Source organism: Salarias fasciatus, chromosome 4 (genome assembly GCF_902148845.1).
Source record: "Salarias fasciatus chromosome 4, fSalaFa1.1, whole genome shotgun sequence".
Lineage (NCBI taxonomy): Eukaryota > Metazoa > Chordata > Actinopteri > Blenniiformes > Blenniidae > Salarias > Salarias fasciatus.
The window spans coordinates 11,005,964-11,020,908 of NC_043748.1; the positions used below are offsets into that span (position 1 = coordinate 11,005,964).

The following is a 14,945-nucleotide window of genomic DNA, read 5'->3' on the forward strand; positions in this document are numbered from 1 at the left end:
GGGCCGAGGCAGCCACGCAACGGTGAGGCTGGACAGGACTCTGAAACGTGATCTCGACACACGGCCACCAGCTGAACCGCAAAAACAAGACCCGATGTGAAACAAAACAGATGCTTTAGCTGTTCACCACTATTTTAACTTCTATCCATCCACTGCGCTGTCTCAAGACGCAATGTAAGAAGTGATGTTCTATTATAACTGAAGGCCCTGCTGGTGAGATGAACTCCTCCTACTAGACCTTTCCCAAAATCATTTAAAACGATTCCATCCATATGTACTCTTGTCTACACTTCGAGCGTCCATGAGCAAGTCACTGAACCCCAAACTGCTTTAAGGGTCGCCTGCATCGTGAAAAACCACGATATAAGTGAAATCTATCCTAGCAATAAAAGCATCGAATAAGGATGCAACAGACAGATGACACTCATGTGTTGCTCAACAGATTTCTTTGTGACTTTCCTGACCTGGATCTCACATCGCCGGCGAGCTCAGTATTATACAGCTCCTCGTGGACTTATTCAAGGCCACCGACGCATTTGCTGAATCCCCAACATGCGCACACGCTCTCAGGGTCGGACTCAAGTCATATTGACAGACTCAACTATCAAACAGCCGGCGTGTTGCAGCGGTGAGACTGACAAACTGTCAACAAAGCCAAACTAATTAATCTTTCAACCATAAAATGTTCGACAGCCCATCATCACGAACCAGGCTGGACTGCACAGGTGCATCTAATAAACAGAGAACTTAAAGTGGGCATATGCAATAAATCTGATCTCCTGAGATAAATTTATATTCCCACCACACAGGCGTACGGAGCCAGTCAGTGAGTCTGAGGGAGGATCAAACAGCATCGGAGGCTGCTTTAATGTTTTCATATTGGAGTTGCTACCTTCAGTCAGCTCACGGGCACTTCTTATTTCATTGACCGTGCAGACATACAGATTTGACGTCAATGCATTTAAATGCTATTTTATTAGCCATAAACAGATCGCTGTTATGAGAGGTCAACAGGAACGAGCCATTTTTGGGCGTGAGGTGCCATCCGTGTGGCTGGAGCCGTGGCTATTACAGTCAAGTCATGCTCAGTTTTATATTTAACAGAGCGTTAAAGGTGGATGGTGGGAGGAACGGGTGGTGATTCGGCAGAGTCTGGGAGGAGCGGCGGGGACTTCAAAGCATGCTTTCAGAATAGGATTTTCAGCTTAAATCCACATAAGGAAAAAACTGTCATCACTCCGAGTAGGCATTATTTTTGTCTTCTAAGAGGTCTTAGCCATTTCAACAATATGAACCATGTGTGTGGATGTATGTGCATGGCTTTGAGGGTGTCTAATGCCATAAAGCAGCCCGTGCAGCTTGTATATGTTGAACACTTGTTTCCACACAAAGTCCTGAGCATACCAAGAAGTGACAATAAAGGATTTAGCTGGGATAGATTTGAAGGACAGTCTTTTAAATGCTACCAACTGTCTTTGGATACACAAAGTGACACTGCTGTTATTAAAAACGCCTGAGTAATGAAAGAAGTGAAGTTCTGGAAATGGTTTAGTTGTGCCTCAGCTCTCATTCTGGTGCATACCTCTTGGCACTGTACGAGTTGTGGACCCTGATCAGTGTCCGATGTGCTCCTCCTTCCAACGCTTGACTTGAAAATCTAGAGATAATGAGGAGACAGATTACGTGATGAGAAGAATGACGAGTTCAAAGACGACACTTTTATCTACTCCACAATGAACGACCCACAAAAGATGCCCTGACAACTTACTGGTGACAGGGGAATGGGATTCTCTCGCAAATACCTGGGGTTCTCAATCTGAAAGAGCAAACAGAAAACTTTAAACCTCTCTTTCTCCTCTTCCTCTCCTGACAAAGCCTTACGGCTGCCAGAATCTAACCTCCGCCCAGAGTTTGCCATAAACAATGTGGCGAGCACATCAAAAGCCCCAGAGCTGTGGCTTGAGTCTCTTCCGTCAACCCTTGTCTGTTTAGAAAGGCAGAATGCGCCAGGCTACTTCAAGGCTTTGTGTGTGTGGCCAGTTCTGTTTCCGCTCTCAGCCCCTCTCTGCTGTCCCCTTTGTCAACACTCAGGACCGCTAATCTCCGAGCTATTCCCAGTCGGTTTACTGTCAGTCGGAGACAAATGTGTATACATCCGTGCCAAACACCGACACAGCATGTTCTTTGATTACAATGAGAAACACAAGAAAAGTGAACAGCCAAACCACCTGAAAGTAAGCAGGTCAGTCCGTGTGACTCTACAGCGTTACATCAACGCGGCTCACCGGCTGTGACAGAAACTGCAAAAAAAATAAAAATATCTGCGCGTTGACAACCTGCTGTTTTTTGCTTGCACTATTTGACGTTTGTTTATGACCCCATTACTTTCCTATGAACTCACAGTACCATAAAGCGTTTCTCTCTGAAGCACTGGGGCTGTCTGTAGGGGCTGCCAACTAGCAGCAAGATCACAGCTTTTCAAAGTAGTGGAGCTGACTCTCGAGATGACAGCGCCGACGCCCAGTAAACAGTTCTCCTGCTAATCTCTTCAACATGGGGATGAAGAAAGAGAACAAGAAGGAAGAGGAGGGAAGAGCGGGACTCCTTCAGTGTCTTTTTTAAGAAGGAGGGAAAAAAAAAAAAAAAAAGGATTTAAAGTTGTGAGGTGACACAACCTACATGAATACATGAACCTAATCCAGAATGAATGGGAGATGACAGAACGGGACCTGAAACAACCCCAGTTTTTGACTTTCTCATCTCTCTGTAGCTGCGACTATTTTAGTCCCAATCTGTTGCTTTAGGGGGTTGAGATAGTGAAAGGTGATAAAGATGAAAGTAGCTCCGCCTTCCTACTGTAAGTCTTCATGCGGGTAGAAACAGGTTGCTCTGTGTTGCCTGACGTACTGTAAGTCTCTGAAGGAAGGAAACACCTGATTTGAGTACAATCACTTTTACTCTAAACTACAGACACACGCCTGTATTTATGGTGCATTGGTAAGCCAGAATATTTTGATAAATCTTAAGGTTTTATCCTTATCACATATCCCATAAACAGTCAGAGAACAACATGGCTTCCAGCAGAGTCTATGCTCAGCTTCATCAGTAGTGTGATGAATTGCTACTCCAATTTGGCACTAGCTAAATTAAAAAAAAAAAAAAAAAAAAATCACATTTACAGAGTGATGAATCAATCAATATTCTTCTAAACTACTGCCCGAGTTGAGAAGAAGAAAGGGATTTCTTTTTATATCTGCAGACAGCCAGTCATCAGTTTTGATTGAGCACGGCCCACAGGGCAAGGAGGACATGTAGACTAAATGCTGTGGTGTAATGCTGGCACAGCGTGATACTAAACTTGGAGCAGTGTGTGTCGGTACTCTCTTTTCTCTGCATGAGCGTGCATGCACGCACAAATACACACTCTTCTCTAAGCACATGTTTGTGCAGCCTCACAGCTGGCAGAGCGTCCTGTGTCATTGGAAACTGACGTGGATGGATGGACGGATGTAGGAGAGAAACAAAACTCCAAATCACAAGAACTGGCTCTGAACCCAAACAAACACGCTGTGATTGATGGGTTTCTAGTTTGGGCGTCGGATTGAGCTGGCCGACATGACAGCCACTGACAATGGATAGCCGAATGATACTGATTATTACAAGAGAGAAGCTTTTTTTAACATTTTTACCAATTAACAGATTTGCGAAAAAGTATATAAAAACTGTATTTATTGAATAGTGTCACTCGTATGTTGCCAATTGTGAGAGCAGTCAGTTTGATATATTGCTATATATTCCTGGGTCTAAAAAAACAAAGAAGTAGCTGTAACAAACCAAGACTGCAGACAGCTACACTAGTATTTGACATATTGTTTCCATATATTTGTTTGTAGAGTCTGCATCTAGTTATGCTGCAACATTAAATTCCTCCAAAAGATTGAAGTAGCAGCTTCAACAAACTAACAAAATAAGTGAAAGTTCAAACAGATTTGATTCCAGTCGACAGGCTGTTCTTTTGCCCATTGGACGATCCAAGTCTGAAGCAATCTGTCATCCCGTGTCCGGTACGGTTAGCATGCAAGCTCCACTGACTTTATACCATTAGAGGTGAAACCAACAACAAACCAATATGGACTGCTTCAAAACGTTTCACAGAAAAGTGAAAGATGTTCCGGATAGAGTGATGCTCCGCTGGACAGAGATTTTTTGCAAGAGCAGGCCGCTTTGAAGAGGCGCCTCTTTAAAAACTTCTGTAAACTTGAGAAGGGGGTTTGTGTGTGTGTGTGTGTGTGTGTGTATGTGTGTGTGTGTGTGTGTGTGTGTGTGAAGAAACATCTGTTGATTTGAAAGATGCAGGCTTGGGGGAGCGTTACCAAGAAACGCCTCTTATCAGCATTTTCAACATAGGAGAGGAGAGCGGTGCAGTGTGAGGCTTCACATCTGCTGATAGATACCTCAGATTACCCTCGCGCTGAGAGAGGGAGAGCAAAGAGGGAAAAAGTCAAAAGAGGCACGGATGGACGGGAGGTGTGTTTGATAGGATAGTAGAACAGAGAGAAGCAGAGAAATCATAAGAAAAACAGAGAGAGGAACATGTTTCTGCAGCAAAAAAAAAAAAAAAAGAAAAATATCCACATGCAAGTAATGAAGGAGAAAGTAAGAGGCAAGTAGAAAAGAAAAAGGAAGAGTCAGGGTCATGCAGGTGAGGAGATAGGAAATAAAAGACATGGGGGCAGGCTGCTTATCAAGTCCTGGCACAGTGCACTCCAGACTGGGAAGATAAGAACGCTGCACACTTCTTCAAATTCTCTGTTTACGCAACCCCTTCTTCTACTCCTCACCTTGTCGTCAAGTTCACAATAGCGGCAAACTGCCTGGAGGAAGTGGCTTTGAGAGGACATGGGGGAGTGTATTTTCTACCACTCTGTACACAGGAGTGCTCGCAGTCAGCAGTAAGTCGGCGCCACTGCGGTTCTGGCACCGGTGCAACTTGTGAGTTACTGTCAGTATAATGTGCGGCGGCGTGTTGACAATCGCGCGTAAGCGACGAGCTCAAGGCGCGCCCCTGGACTCACCCCCAGGTTCCAGCTGTTGAGACGAGCCTCCAGGTCACTGTCATCGGGAGACAGATCCGCCTTCAGCCCGCCATCCACCTGAAGAGCAAAGCGCGGGTAAACGGGTTACATCGGCACAACAGGAGCAAGACGGGCTGATCTAAATTAGAGGAGGGAATTTAAATGATTACTGACAGCGCTTTGATTGGCAGTTTGGCCTGAGGAAGCGAACAGCAGGCAGTGATGGGGGTTATCGATGCCCGCTGACACATTAGAATTCTTCTTTTGGCAACAACAGAAGAGTTCTTTAAGAGCTTACAGAGATGCACTACACCCACACGCGTTTTCCTCCCATGCTAACGGCACTCGGCTCCCTTGTTATCTCCATCTCTCCACCTTCTTGCTCCCTTGCTCCCCTCCCTCTCACATACGGCGCTCCAGATGTTTGGCAGTTCCACATCATTTCCGTCATACAGTAAATTCCACGAGAGGGGCACATGCGGCTACGCCGCCTGTCATTCTTGTTTTCTCCGGCCTTTTGTTTCAGCGGGGCTCCGGATTTTCTTTATGCAGTATAATTCGAATGCTTCCAGGGGCTCTGTTGATACAGGATCGGTTTACTGAAGCTGAGGTTGGGCGGCAAAGTTGAAATAAGGGAAATATTTAATAAAGCCCAGGGCGCGACAGAGAAAGGAGAGATGTTGTTAAATTTGATTAGGATCTGGTGGAGTGTGGACCTTGGGTGTACCTCAGCGGAACTGCACCGACGCGGAGAAACCGCCGAGTGGAATAGCTCAGGATTAAATGCCCCTTATGATTAAAGTGGCATTAGGGTCCGGGAGCCTCATCACCCTCCAACAAACACAGCAAATGTTTCAATTCAGTATTGCGGAATGCTGGGTATGCTGTTCAAAGCAGCATGTCATAGTCTCAGTGCTAAAGGATTTTGTTCAACATGAATATGAGCAGCACGATGTGGACTTCATGAGAAGTGACACTGGACTGTAAACTTTAAAGGAACTGAACACTATCACACTATGCCCCCCACCCTTCATATAATAACAAAGCAGTAATGTTCAGCTGCTTTAACTAATAGAAGAGGTCATAATTTTACTTTATATTTGAGGGTGTAGGTATTGGTGTTGAGAGGGACTGCATAAAACCGAAGTGCTTGAAAAAACCCTGGCAAACATCATTCAAAGGGGCTGAATGTTAGAAACACCTCTCAACATGGCGCGGTCCCTCTTAACAGCACTACAAGGTACAGCCTAAAAAAAAAAAGATCTCAAATGAACGCCTCTCTGGTGATCTTGAGTAAAATTGCCCATTATTGCTCCTCTGAAGTGAGCCTAATGAGGCGGCCTCTTAGAGTATCATCCAGGAATAGCTCAAGCCAGCTGTGAGGACAAGTATTAGATTCGTTTTTGTGAATCAGCAACATGTGAGCTTCGGGAATTCCCTCCTGCTTCCGAGGAAAATAAGTGGAGGAATTCACAAACTACACTGAAGATCATCACAGATCATTGTGTTACTATGGTATCAGTGGGTTCGCTATCAATAATTTAAAGTTTCATCAGAGCTACCTCGAAGCTATCTATAATTCTGTGGAAAAAAAAAAAGTAAGAAAAACATGGACTGAATCTTAAAACACACATGTCGGTGGCGTGTTGTGAACTTCTCAGTGTGTAATGTGGTGTTGAACAAACCGTTGTGTCCTCTTGTCTGAGCGGCTGCTTGAGTGGACTGGATGTCGTGGGTCGGGGTGGGGTCTGCTCTCCAAACAGTTTTCTCCTGGGGGGAGGGGGGAATTGAAATTGTGAAAAGCGAGACAAAAGTGCGAGAGGTTAACCATCAGTATGTGCACGCGTTATCTCTGGAGTCGGCTCGCCTCTCTCTTTGTACTGTATAAATGCGCTTGCTTTGGCACCCCGCCTTGCCATTTCCACAGATCAACCTCTGGCAGCGGCTGTATGCCGGTCTGCATTTTAACCCATCTGGACAGTAAAGGTCTCTGCACAACATCAGTCTGCTTCCGAGCAGCAGCGCACCACTTGTGGAAGCTTTTGAAAATCCCATCCCTCCACCTTTGTCTGTCATCATATTGATCGCAGTTTGAAACACACACATCTGATTCGCACTATTCTTACGTACCACACAGGCACACACACACACACACATACACACACACACTGAGCTAATAATCTCATGACTCGCTTGCACACCAGGAAATAACAGCCTGCTAGTGTTAATTGAATGAAGACGTCGAAGAGGCTCAGAAGATGGCGAATGATAATGAGGGGAAAAAAAAAAAAACATTATCATGTTTTAAAGACGTCACGTCACCTTCTAGAGGGCACTGTTTCACACTCTCACTCTCTCTTGGAGCCTCTGGGCATTTCTGTTCCTCCCATATCATGTCGTAGCATCGAGAATTTTGAACCTCATTTGTCGCAGCCAGAGTTTCCTCGTGGAGCTCTGGTGGAATATTGAATCAGAGATCACTGCTGCATGCAGACACATTTGGAATTTCTGCTTCAGCTCCATCCATCATATGTCTTTATCAATAATGTGAGTGAATATTACAGTTTCTATATGTATTTCACCACCGCAAAGGTTTTACCAATGTCTCTGACACATAGGGGTTTTTTTTAAACACAACCCTTATGTTTCGCTTGAAAACACTGCATCTGCACCCATAAAATTACAGGGAAAGGTTTTTTTTAATATCTTTATTTGGTGCTGTTCTGGTGAACAAAGCTCAGACTGCACGTATATAGAGTAAGTGTACCACGATCTCTTGATTACTCCAGGTAATTTCACATTTTTCCACCTCCATCTAAACACTACATCATAATAATATATTTATGTTTTCATACTCTTACAGTTGATACCACAGAACCACCATACACCAGTTTCAAAAAAACAGGAAATCATTCAGTGGCAATCAAGTCTGATTAGAGAATAGTCAGGCACAATCAGAAGTAAAGTGTTTAAAAGAGCTCCATATTTGTACAGTGAGACAGTCCTTCGTTCTCTGTCTATGTGCACACATGAAGACACACATCAGCATGCACAAGCACAAACACATGCAGTCATGAAAGTTGGATCGCGGGGCCAAGCTTCGCAATTTTGGGCCTCTAAGTCAACAGGTGGATGAGGATAATTGAATCAGATGTGTCTGGAGTCTGAGGCCCAGAGATCAAAGCAGTGGCAAGTCGGGCCAGCACTACACACACATACACACACACACACACACACACACACACAGAAGAAAATGAGAACACCATGTAGAGCCTCAGAAGCTGCAGCTTGGCTGATTAAAGCAACCTGACATCCATACCCCAGCCTGACCTCCAGGTGCAGAGCCGGCGGGCCCGGGTCTCAGCCCCGGGCAACATAAGGAAAGCAGTCTGACCTTGGGACACAAACATCGCCGTGCGTCTGCACACCGTCCACCATCACCCAACACCACCTGGAGGAAAGATCAGGAGGAAACTTTCTGGCCTGCAAGTGCAAAGCGTGCGCCATTTCTACCCATGTCAGCAACGGAAAACTGAAACTCTGAAGACAATGTCATTGTCGAATGTTATCAGTGACAGGGGGGGAAAAAGGAAAAAGGAGAAGAAGGAGGAGGAGGAGGAGGTGGGGGGCATTTTAAAAGTTTTCATATGTGGAAGATTAATACACAGATGGAAGACAGAGGGGGAAAAAAATAAATAAAAATGCTACAAAAACTAAAATACAAATTACACAAGTACAGCTATAGCTCCACCTCCAGAAAAACCTACAAGAGGATGGTGTTTCTTTTTTTAAAATTTCAGCTTCACTTCAAGACATTCTCTAATCAACCCCACACACCTTCATGTCTCAATCATTGCCTGTCGTCTTTGACTGAGTGGACGTGTCAGCTCATCACCGAAGCTGTTTTGCATGATCTCTTGACCCCTCCCTGAATGCCTTTGCTTTCCCACAGCATTCCTCGGTCTGAAGCGGCGCTACAGACAAAGCAGTGGCTCCATCTTGTGGCTAAGTTGGGAACACCAGCACTGAAGGGAGAATCTATCCTGAAACCTGATCAAGGCATTTCTGACTAATGAGGTTATAGGACGCATTGCTATTCATCCACCTCTGTGTAAAATATAGGTCACATCTCAAAACAAACTGAAAAACACCCCCTTTAGACACTAGAAAGTCAGTGTGGTCCAAGAATTTGATGAGGGAGGAAAAGCTCTGCTTCTCACCTGACTAATGGTGAATGAGACAGATCAAACGTTGCCACATGATAGGAAAGAGTCCGAGAAGTTTCCTCTATTTAATCTTATCTAAATTAGAGAGACACATAAAAGGAGTCTTGGTCTGGCTAATTTTCCCCATCAGCACGATAGCCTGTGATCTGAGTGTCTTTCATGGTCTAATCCCAATCAGACACTCGGGTGCTCAGCGGTCTGCTCTTGACAAAACCTTTCTATCCACCAGCCGGTGTCACACGGACTTTTATTCAATCAGAACCAATCGTTTCCACGATATAAATCACTCACTGGAAGCTTGATCATGGAATATTAAGTCAATAGGGCAACAATAGAGGCATCAGCCTATTCCAGGACTGACTGGATGAATCTGAGCTTGGCGTCATTCAGAGGAATGAGGTTCAAGCCTATAGAAGAAAGAACATACGAATGGCGAACAGTGCAAACGGCAATCTGAACACTGTGAGATGCTAACTAGCGCGTCTAATGACTGTGACGTGACTCCACAGCCACAGCAGACGACTTTGAATTAAATATGGCAGCAACGGGGCTGTACTCTCTCACACAGTGCCCTGGTGTATATTAAGCCCTCTTAACTACATTTACAGTGCTCTCTTTTTATTATGCAAATACGCTCATGAAACCACCGGCGTCTGAATTGTCTCTTCCTTGTTCACTGAAATAAAGAAAAACCAACACTGACACCGCTTTGTTGAGATCCTGAATTGCATCCAGTCAGAGGAATCATGCCTGCAAAAGCAAGCATGACTGAAGACTTAGCGGGTCGTTCTGAGACCGTGTCACACGTGTGGCACAAACTATGAAGGTAATTAGCACAATTCTCTGTCCAAAGCAATATTTTTTGGGACATTTGTCTGATGTTCAAAGAGTAAAACAAGTCAAAGCACTTAGAAAACAGAGGACACACTAATGAGCAACCGAGTTTTATTCTCTGCTTTCTTTAGTCGGCAAGGGTTACACCTCAGGTACATCTGGGAAAGTGTAAAGAAAAGAGAAGCGGAAAGACAGATAGAGAATTGGAGAGGTTCCTCGTCCTCCTCTCATGTTGTTTCGAAGCATTTTCTCTTTGAAAAAGTCAGAATGGACAGCTCATGCGGACTGATGCAAGAACTTGGCAATGTCTTCGGCTTTTCAGATAGCGCTGCTGAGCAAATATGATGGGTAATCAGTCCCAAAAGCTGTGTTTCCTGCTTCACAGAGAACTTCAGTTGTTTTAGGTCTGGTAGAACTATAAAGACGACCGCCTCGATAAATGTTGTCTGCAATATATGGAGGATCTTCTACATCCATTTCTGTCTTTTGCCTTCTTGTGACAAATGTAAAACCAACATAAAGCTCTCTGCAATATTCTGTTACTGCAGTAGCACAAAAATATCCTAATATTCAAACACATTTTTTCCATTATTTAAATATAATACATTTCATGAGTGTCAAAAACTGTCAATGTTCCTTTCAATAAGCAGCATGAATGGTTAAAAATTCTGCGCTAATTCATCTGCATTAAAGCAGCTTGGATAAAGCACTGAACACACAGTTCCAGAGATAAGAAAACCCTGAGTGATAAGAATCAGTAAAAGTGACTTTACTGGTGCAGCTGGTATTTTACAAAGCTGCTTGTGCTACAGGAAAGGAAAAAAATAAAATCCCTTTAAGAAAGCGGGTCTTCTCGTCTCGACAGGCAGTGGATCCAGTCAGATGTCACTCTGCTCCTCTAAAAGAGAAGCTCCATTCTGCCGTGCACGGCCTTACATTTCACCAAATTACACCCAGTTACATCAAATACTGCTCACATAAATGTGTTTCATTGACGTCAATGTCTGCAGACATGCTGGGTTAGCCGGACGGCTAACCAGTTCACGGATCACGTGCAATTCTGATCAGGTTACGAGTCAGGAATTCTGCTTCATGCCCACTTTGCCCCCGGAAGAGAAACTCACTGACACGCAAATTCCAGGATTTCTTTGGCTAGCAAAATTTTTAAAAACACTTCCCAACCTGGGAACCAAATTCAATGAATGCAGTAATTTTAACAACTATTTGGATTCTTACTTGCTTCATCAATGACAACTGTGTGTCGGTGAGCCTGGTGCACTGTGACCCAAACAGCTTTTTTCTTCCCTCTCCACATGTATACATTGGCCAACCTTTCTTTATTTTTATCCTTTTAAATTTCTTTATCAATAACTTATCATCATGAATCAATTAAAAATGAATGCATGCAAATGAATATTTCCTCACTCATTATTCCAATAATAATGCCATTAATTGTCAAATCACAGCAATTAATATTAAAAATATGAGCCATTATCATCAGAACATTTAGGCAATAATCAAAAAATTACATAACAACAACACAAACAAGTCGGATTTTTAAAGAAAACAGAGAAAATGTACTAACTGCAGCAAATTTTGCAGTAATAAATAAATTGGGCTGCATTTCTTGGGGGGAAAATGCAAACCTTTACAGGTTTTGACAGTTTGTTTACCAAAAATGAACATAGTGGACAGCATACTTATTCCACGGACATGCATCAAAAAGCAGCAGCTGATGAATTACCTGCGATGAGCTGCTGCAGGTGCAGAACTGAGCCTGTCCTTGAGCAGCTCCAGGACCAGACTGTCTTCAGTGGAGCCCCCCAGCTCTCCTGCCACCCAGTCAGGCAGATCTCTATTATTATGCTCCACAGGGTGAACGGTCAACGGCTCATCAAAGTAGATCGACTACAAATTAAACCAAATTTGAAGGAGGTAATGATTAAGTAAGTCACTTAAGTTGTTGGTTTATGTGTTTTGTTACAATAATAAACACTGACACACTAACTTTAACGATTTCTTCAAGCACTGGTTCTCACCATGTAGGTAGGGAGTGTCTGAAGGATTCCCGGCTCTGGTTTGTTGGTGAAAGGCCTCTCCAGAATTCCTCTCTTGAGCATGTGCATGAGCAAACGGGCATACAAGTTTCGGTTCTTCCGACCCGTGAGGCCAGAACCACAAGCTGCTGGGTCACACAGCTTCTTTACCCATACGGCGCACCGCTGGCGCTCTGAGAGGATGAGAAGAAAAGAAAATAATGGTTTTACTAATGCATAAAGGAAATGGGCTACAAGTAAAATAAAATGACAGTGCAAAAACAACAAATTAAAAATGTAATATATAAAAGAAGCATAAACAATGTGCAAGGCGAATATTGCTTAATTTAATAAATCAGGATGTGATTTTAAACATTAAAGCAGCAGTCACAGTAGTCTGTTCTTCATCATGATTAGTCTTTCTGGGTCAGTATGGGTTTTTGAAACGGCATAATAATATTTAAATAGCTTGCATGTTCTCGAAATACAGATGAATCGCAAACCCACCTGTCTTGTTTGGGTGTTTGAGGACATATGGTTTCATGTCCAGAAGGACGTGATCAAACTCCATGTCCAGCCTCTCCCACGAGGCCTCGTCATTGCTCATGGTTACCTAAACGCAAGCAAAATTAAAGATTATTCATATTACGCAGTTCAACAACGAGGTGAATCAAATACATTTACAAACCATGCAGAATAACAATAAAAATCAAATAAAAAACGATGACTCAAAAAATAAGAGAGGATAAAGGGAAAATAAAATACTAAAAAGCAAATATATCACAAGTATTCAAGACATGGTGCAGTATAAAATTATTAATTGCTTAAAAAAAGAGGACAGCAGCAGGATGAGGGAATTTAATATAGTTCCCTGTAGCTCATGTTTTTGTTTCAGTTTCACATTTTTTAGGGGGTCACACTCAGAAACTTTAATGTGGACCGTCTACAAAACAATGTGAGAAGCGCACTGGAAAACCAAGAAGCAAAAAGTATGTTTTGAACAAAATAAAATTAAACAAATAAGAAAAAACACTAATCAGATTGATTTAGCAGTCAAACAATATTCAACCATCTGTTTACAATCAAATTAAGAAAAATTAGACTTTATATAAGTTCAACATACTCAGTCTATTTTATCCAAATTTTGTAAAATATTTTCTTCTGGACTTTGAGAGAAAACAACAGTCTCTATTTTAGATTTGATGTCCACCCAGTCATCAATAGTAAGTGGAGAAGGTTTCAGCCACTTCCTCTTTGCTTGTAATCAGCAGATTTTGTACTTTTTTAAATCACTGTTACTCCATCCATCAAAAAGAATATTGCTTAAATACATGTCACATCTGAATTGGATCCTAACTCTAAATATGTTATGTTTGTGTATTACCTGCCAAAAAGGAATAATAAGTGGACTTCTTTTACATACCAGCACGTTCTGAATGAGATTAATGTATAGATGTACACTTTTACAAGGTTTGGAGATGGTTTGAAAGAGAATAATTTTCAGGATTTCTGTCTCCACCGTGTAGTATTTCATGTTTTGATGACTGAGGACAGAAAGCAGGTTTGGTCTCGATGGATTTGAACACAGCTGAAGATCATAGACGTTAATTGGGCTTAAAATATACAGTACAGTCTCATAGAGGCGTTGTTGTATTCAAGTCAAAACTGAGTAGGAAGTGCTCCAAAAATGGCAACAGAAATGAACAGAAGGAGAAAAGTAGAAAAAGCAGGTTGGGTAGATGCTCTCGGACTGGTAAACGTCAGGCCTCCATGTGCACATTTGGTTTTATTTGTAGCACACAACCTTATTATGCTTCTGTCGAGTCTTTGAACGCATCTGTTTGATTAGCCTAAGTAGTCTAATCAGTTTCAGAGCCAAGACGAACAGTATGCATACGAAACACGTGTCCACACATTGTGCATCACGCAAACTTATTCAAAATGCACGTATAATCAAGAATTCGCGTTAATAAAGAAAACGCTACAGTAGCATCACTGGAGCGCTGTGTTAGCCGACATGATGCTCGCTAGCCGAGCTAAAACTAGCCGGTCCAGAAAGGCTTCGCTACATAATGCTGTTACTCCAGACCGTCTGCGAACCAGCCACCTGTTAAACAACCTACAACATATTTGAAAATGTAACATGTGGTGTAAACAGCGACTTACATAAAGCAGTGATTTCGCCGCTCAAAGTGGTTCAAAACTTTAGCGTCCTCGCTCTACGCCACATCCGGTTTGCGCGGCGACGTAGCGTCACGCCGTTGCCATGGAAACTGCTCTTCATTTCGACGCCTTAATTTCTCGTTTTGATGCATTTCCACATTGTTTCCTTTTAATGTATTTCAGAATTTCAATCACTCTGGTTTAATGCACGTATTCATGTATTTCATCTATTGTTTTGTTTTTAATCAGCTGAATTCAGTTCCCATTGCTGCTTTGAACTTGATCAGGATCAGTGAATGTCTGTTAAAAAAAGTTCCACCTGTTTTCAACAAATTACGTAATTTTCTTTATTCGCTTTAGTTAATTTTCACCATCATTACACCATCTCATTAAAATCAATGATACAACAGCGGTGTATTGTCTTATTGTCATTTTATCGCTGCTTCTACGTTGTGGTGACCACTTAGTGTTTTTTTCACTGTGTTTTAAAATAAAAATGGGCTGACTCAGTTAAAACGAAAAGGTTGATCCAGACTATTCACAGATGAACGCAGTGCGACAAATTTACCACACGATGGCGCACCAATGCCTCTATTTCAGGACTTCATAGT

The 14,945-nt window shown here is 42.7% G+C and overlaps 1 protein-coding gene across 2 annotated transcripts in view; it reads right to left on the reverse strand.

Annotated features, from left to right (window-relative positions):
* The window catches only part of cep112 (centrosomal protein 112), an 87,653-nt gene extending 73,242 nt beyond the window's left edge, over nt 1–14,411 (reverse strand). For both annotated transcript variants that reach the window (XM_030088799.1, XM_030088800.1), the window contains exons 1-8: nt 14,338–14,411; nt 12,679–12,784; nt 12,175–12,365; nt 11,880–12,043; nt 6,761–6,845; nt 5,076–5,153; nt 1,769–1,816; nt 1,583–1,657 (exon numbers count right to left, since the gene is read on the reverse strand). In XM_030088799.1, the coding sequence (XP_029944659.1) occupies nt 1,583–1,657; nt 1,769–1,816; nt 5,076–5,153; nt 6,761–6,845; nt 11,880–12,043; nt 12,175–12,365; nt 12,679–12,778 (741 nt within the window). In that variant the 5' untranslated portion in view covers nt 12,779–12,784; nt 14,338–14,411. The remainder of the gene's footprint in view (nt 1–1,582; nt 1,658–1,768; nt 1,817–5,075; nt 5,154–6,760; nt 6,846–11,879; nt 12,044–12,174; nt 12,366–12,678; nt 12,785–14,337) is intronic.
* Nucleotides 14,412–14,945: the final 534 nt, after the last annotated feature.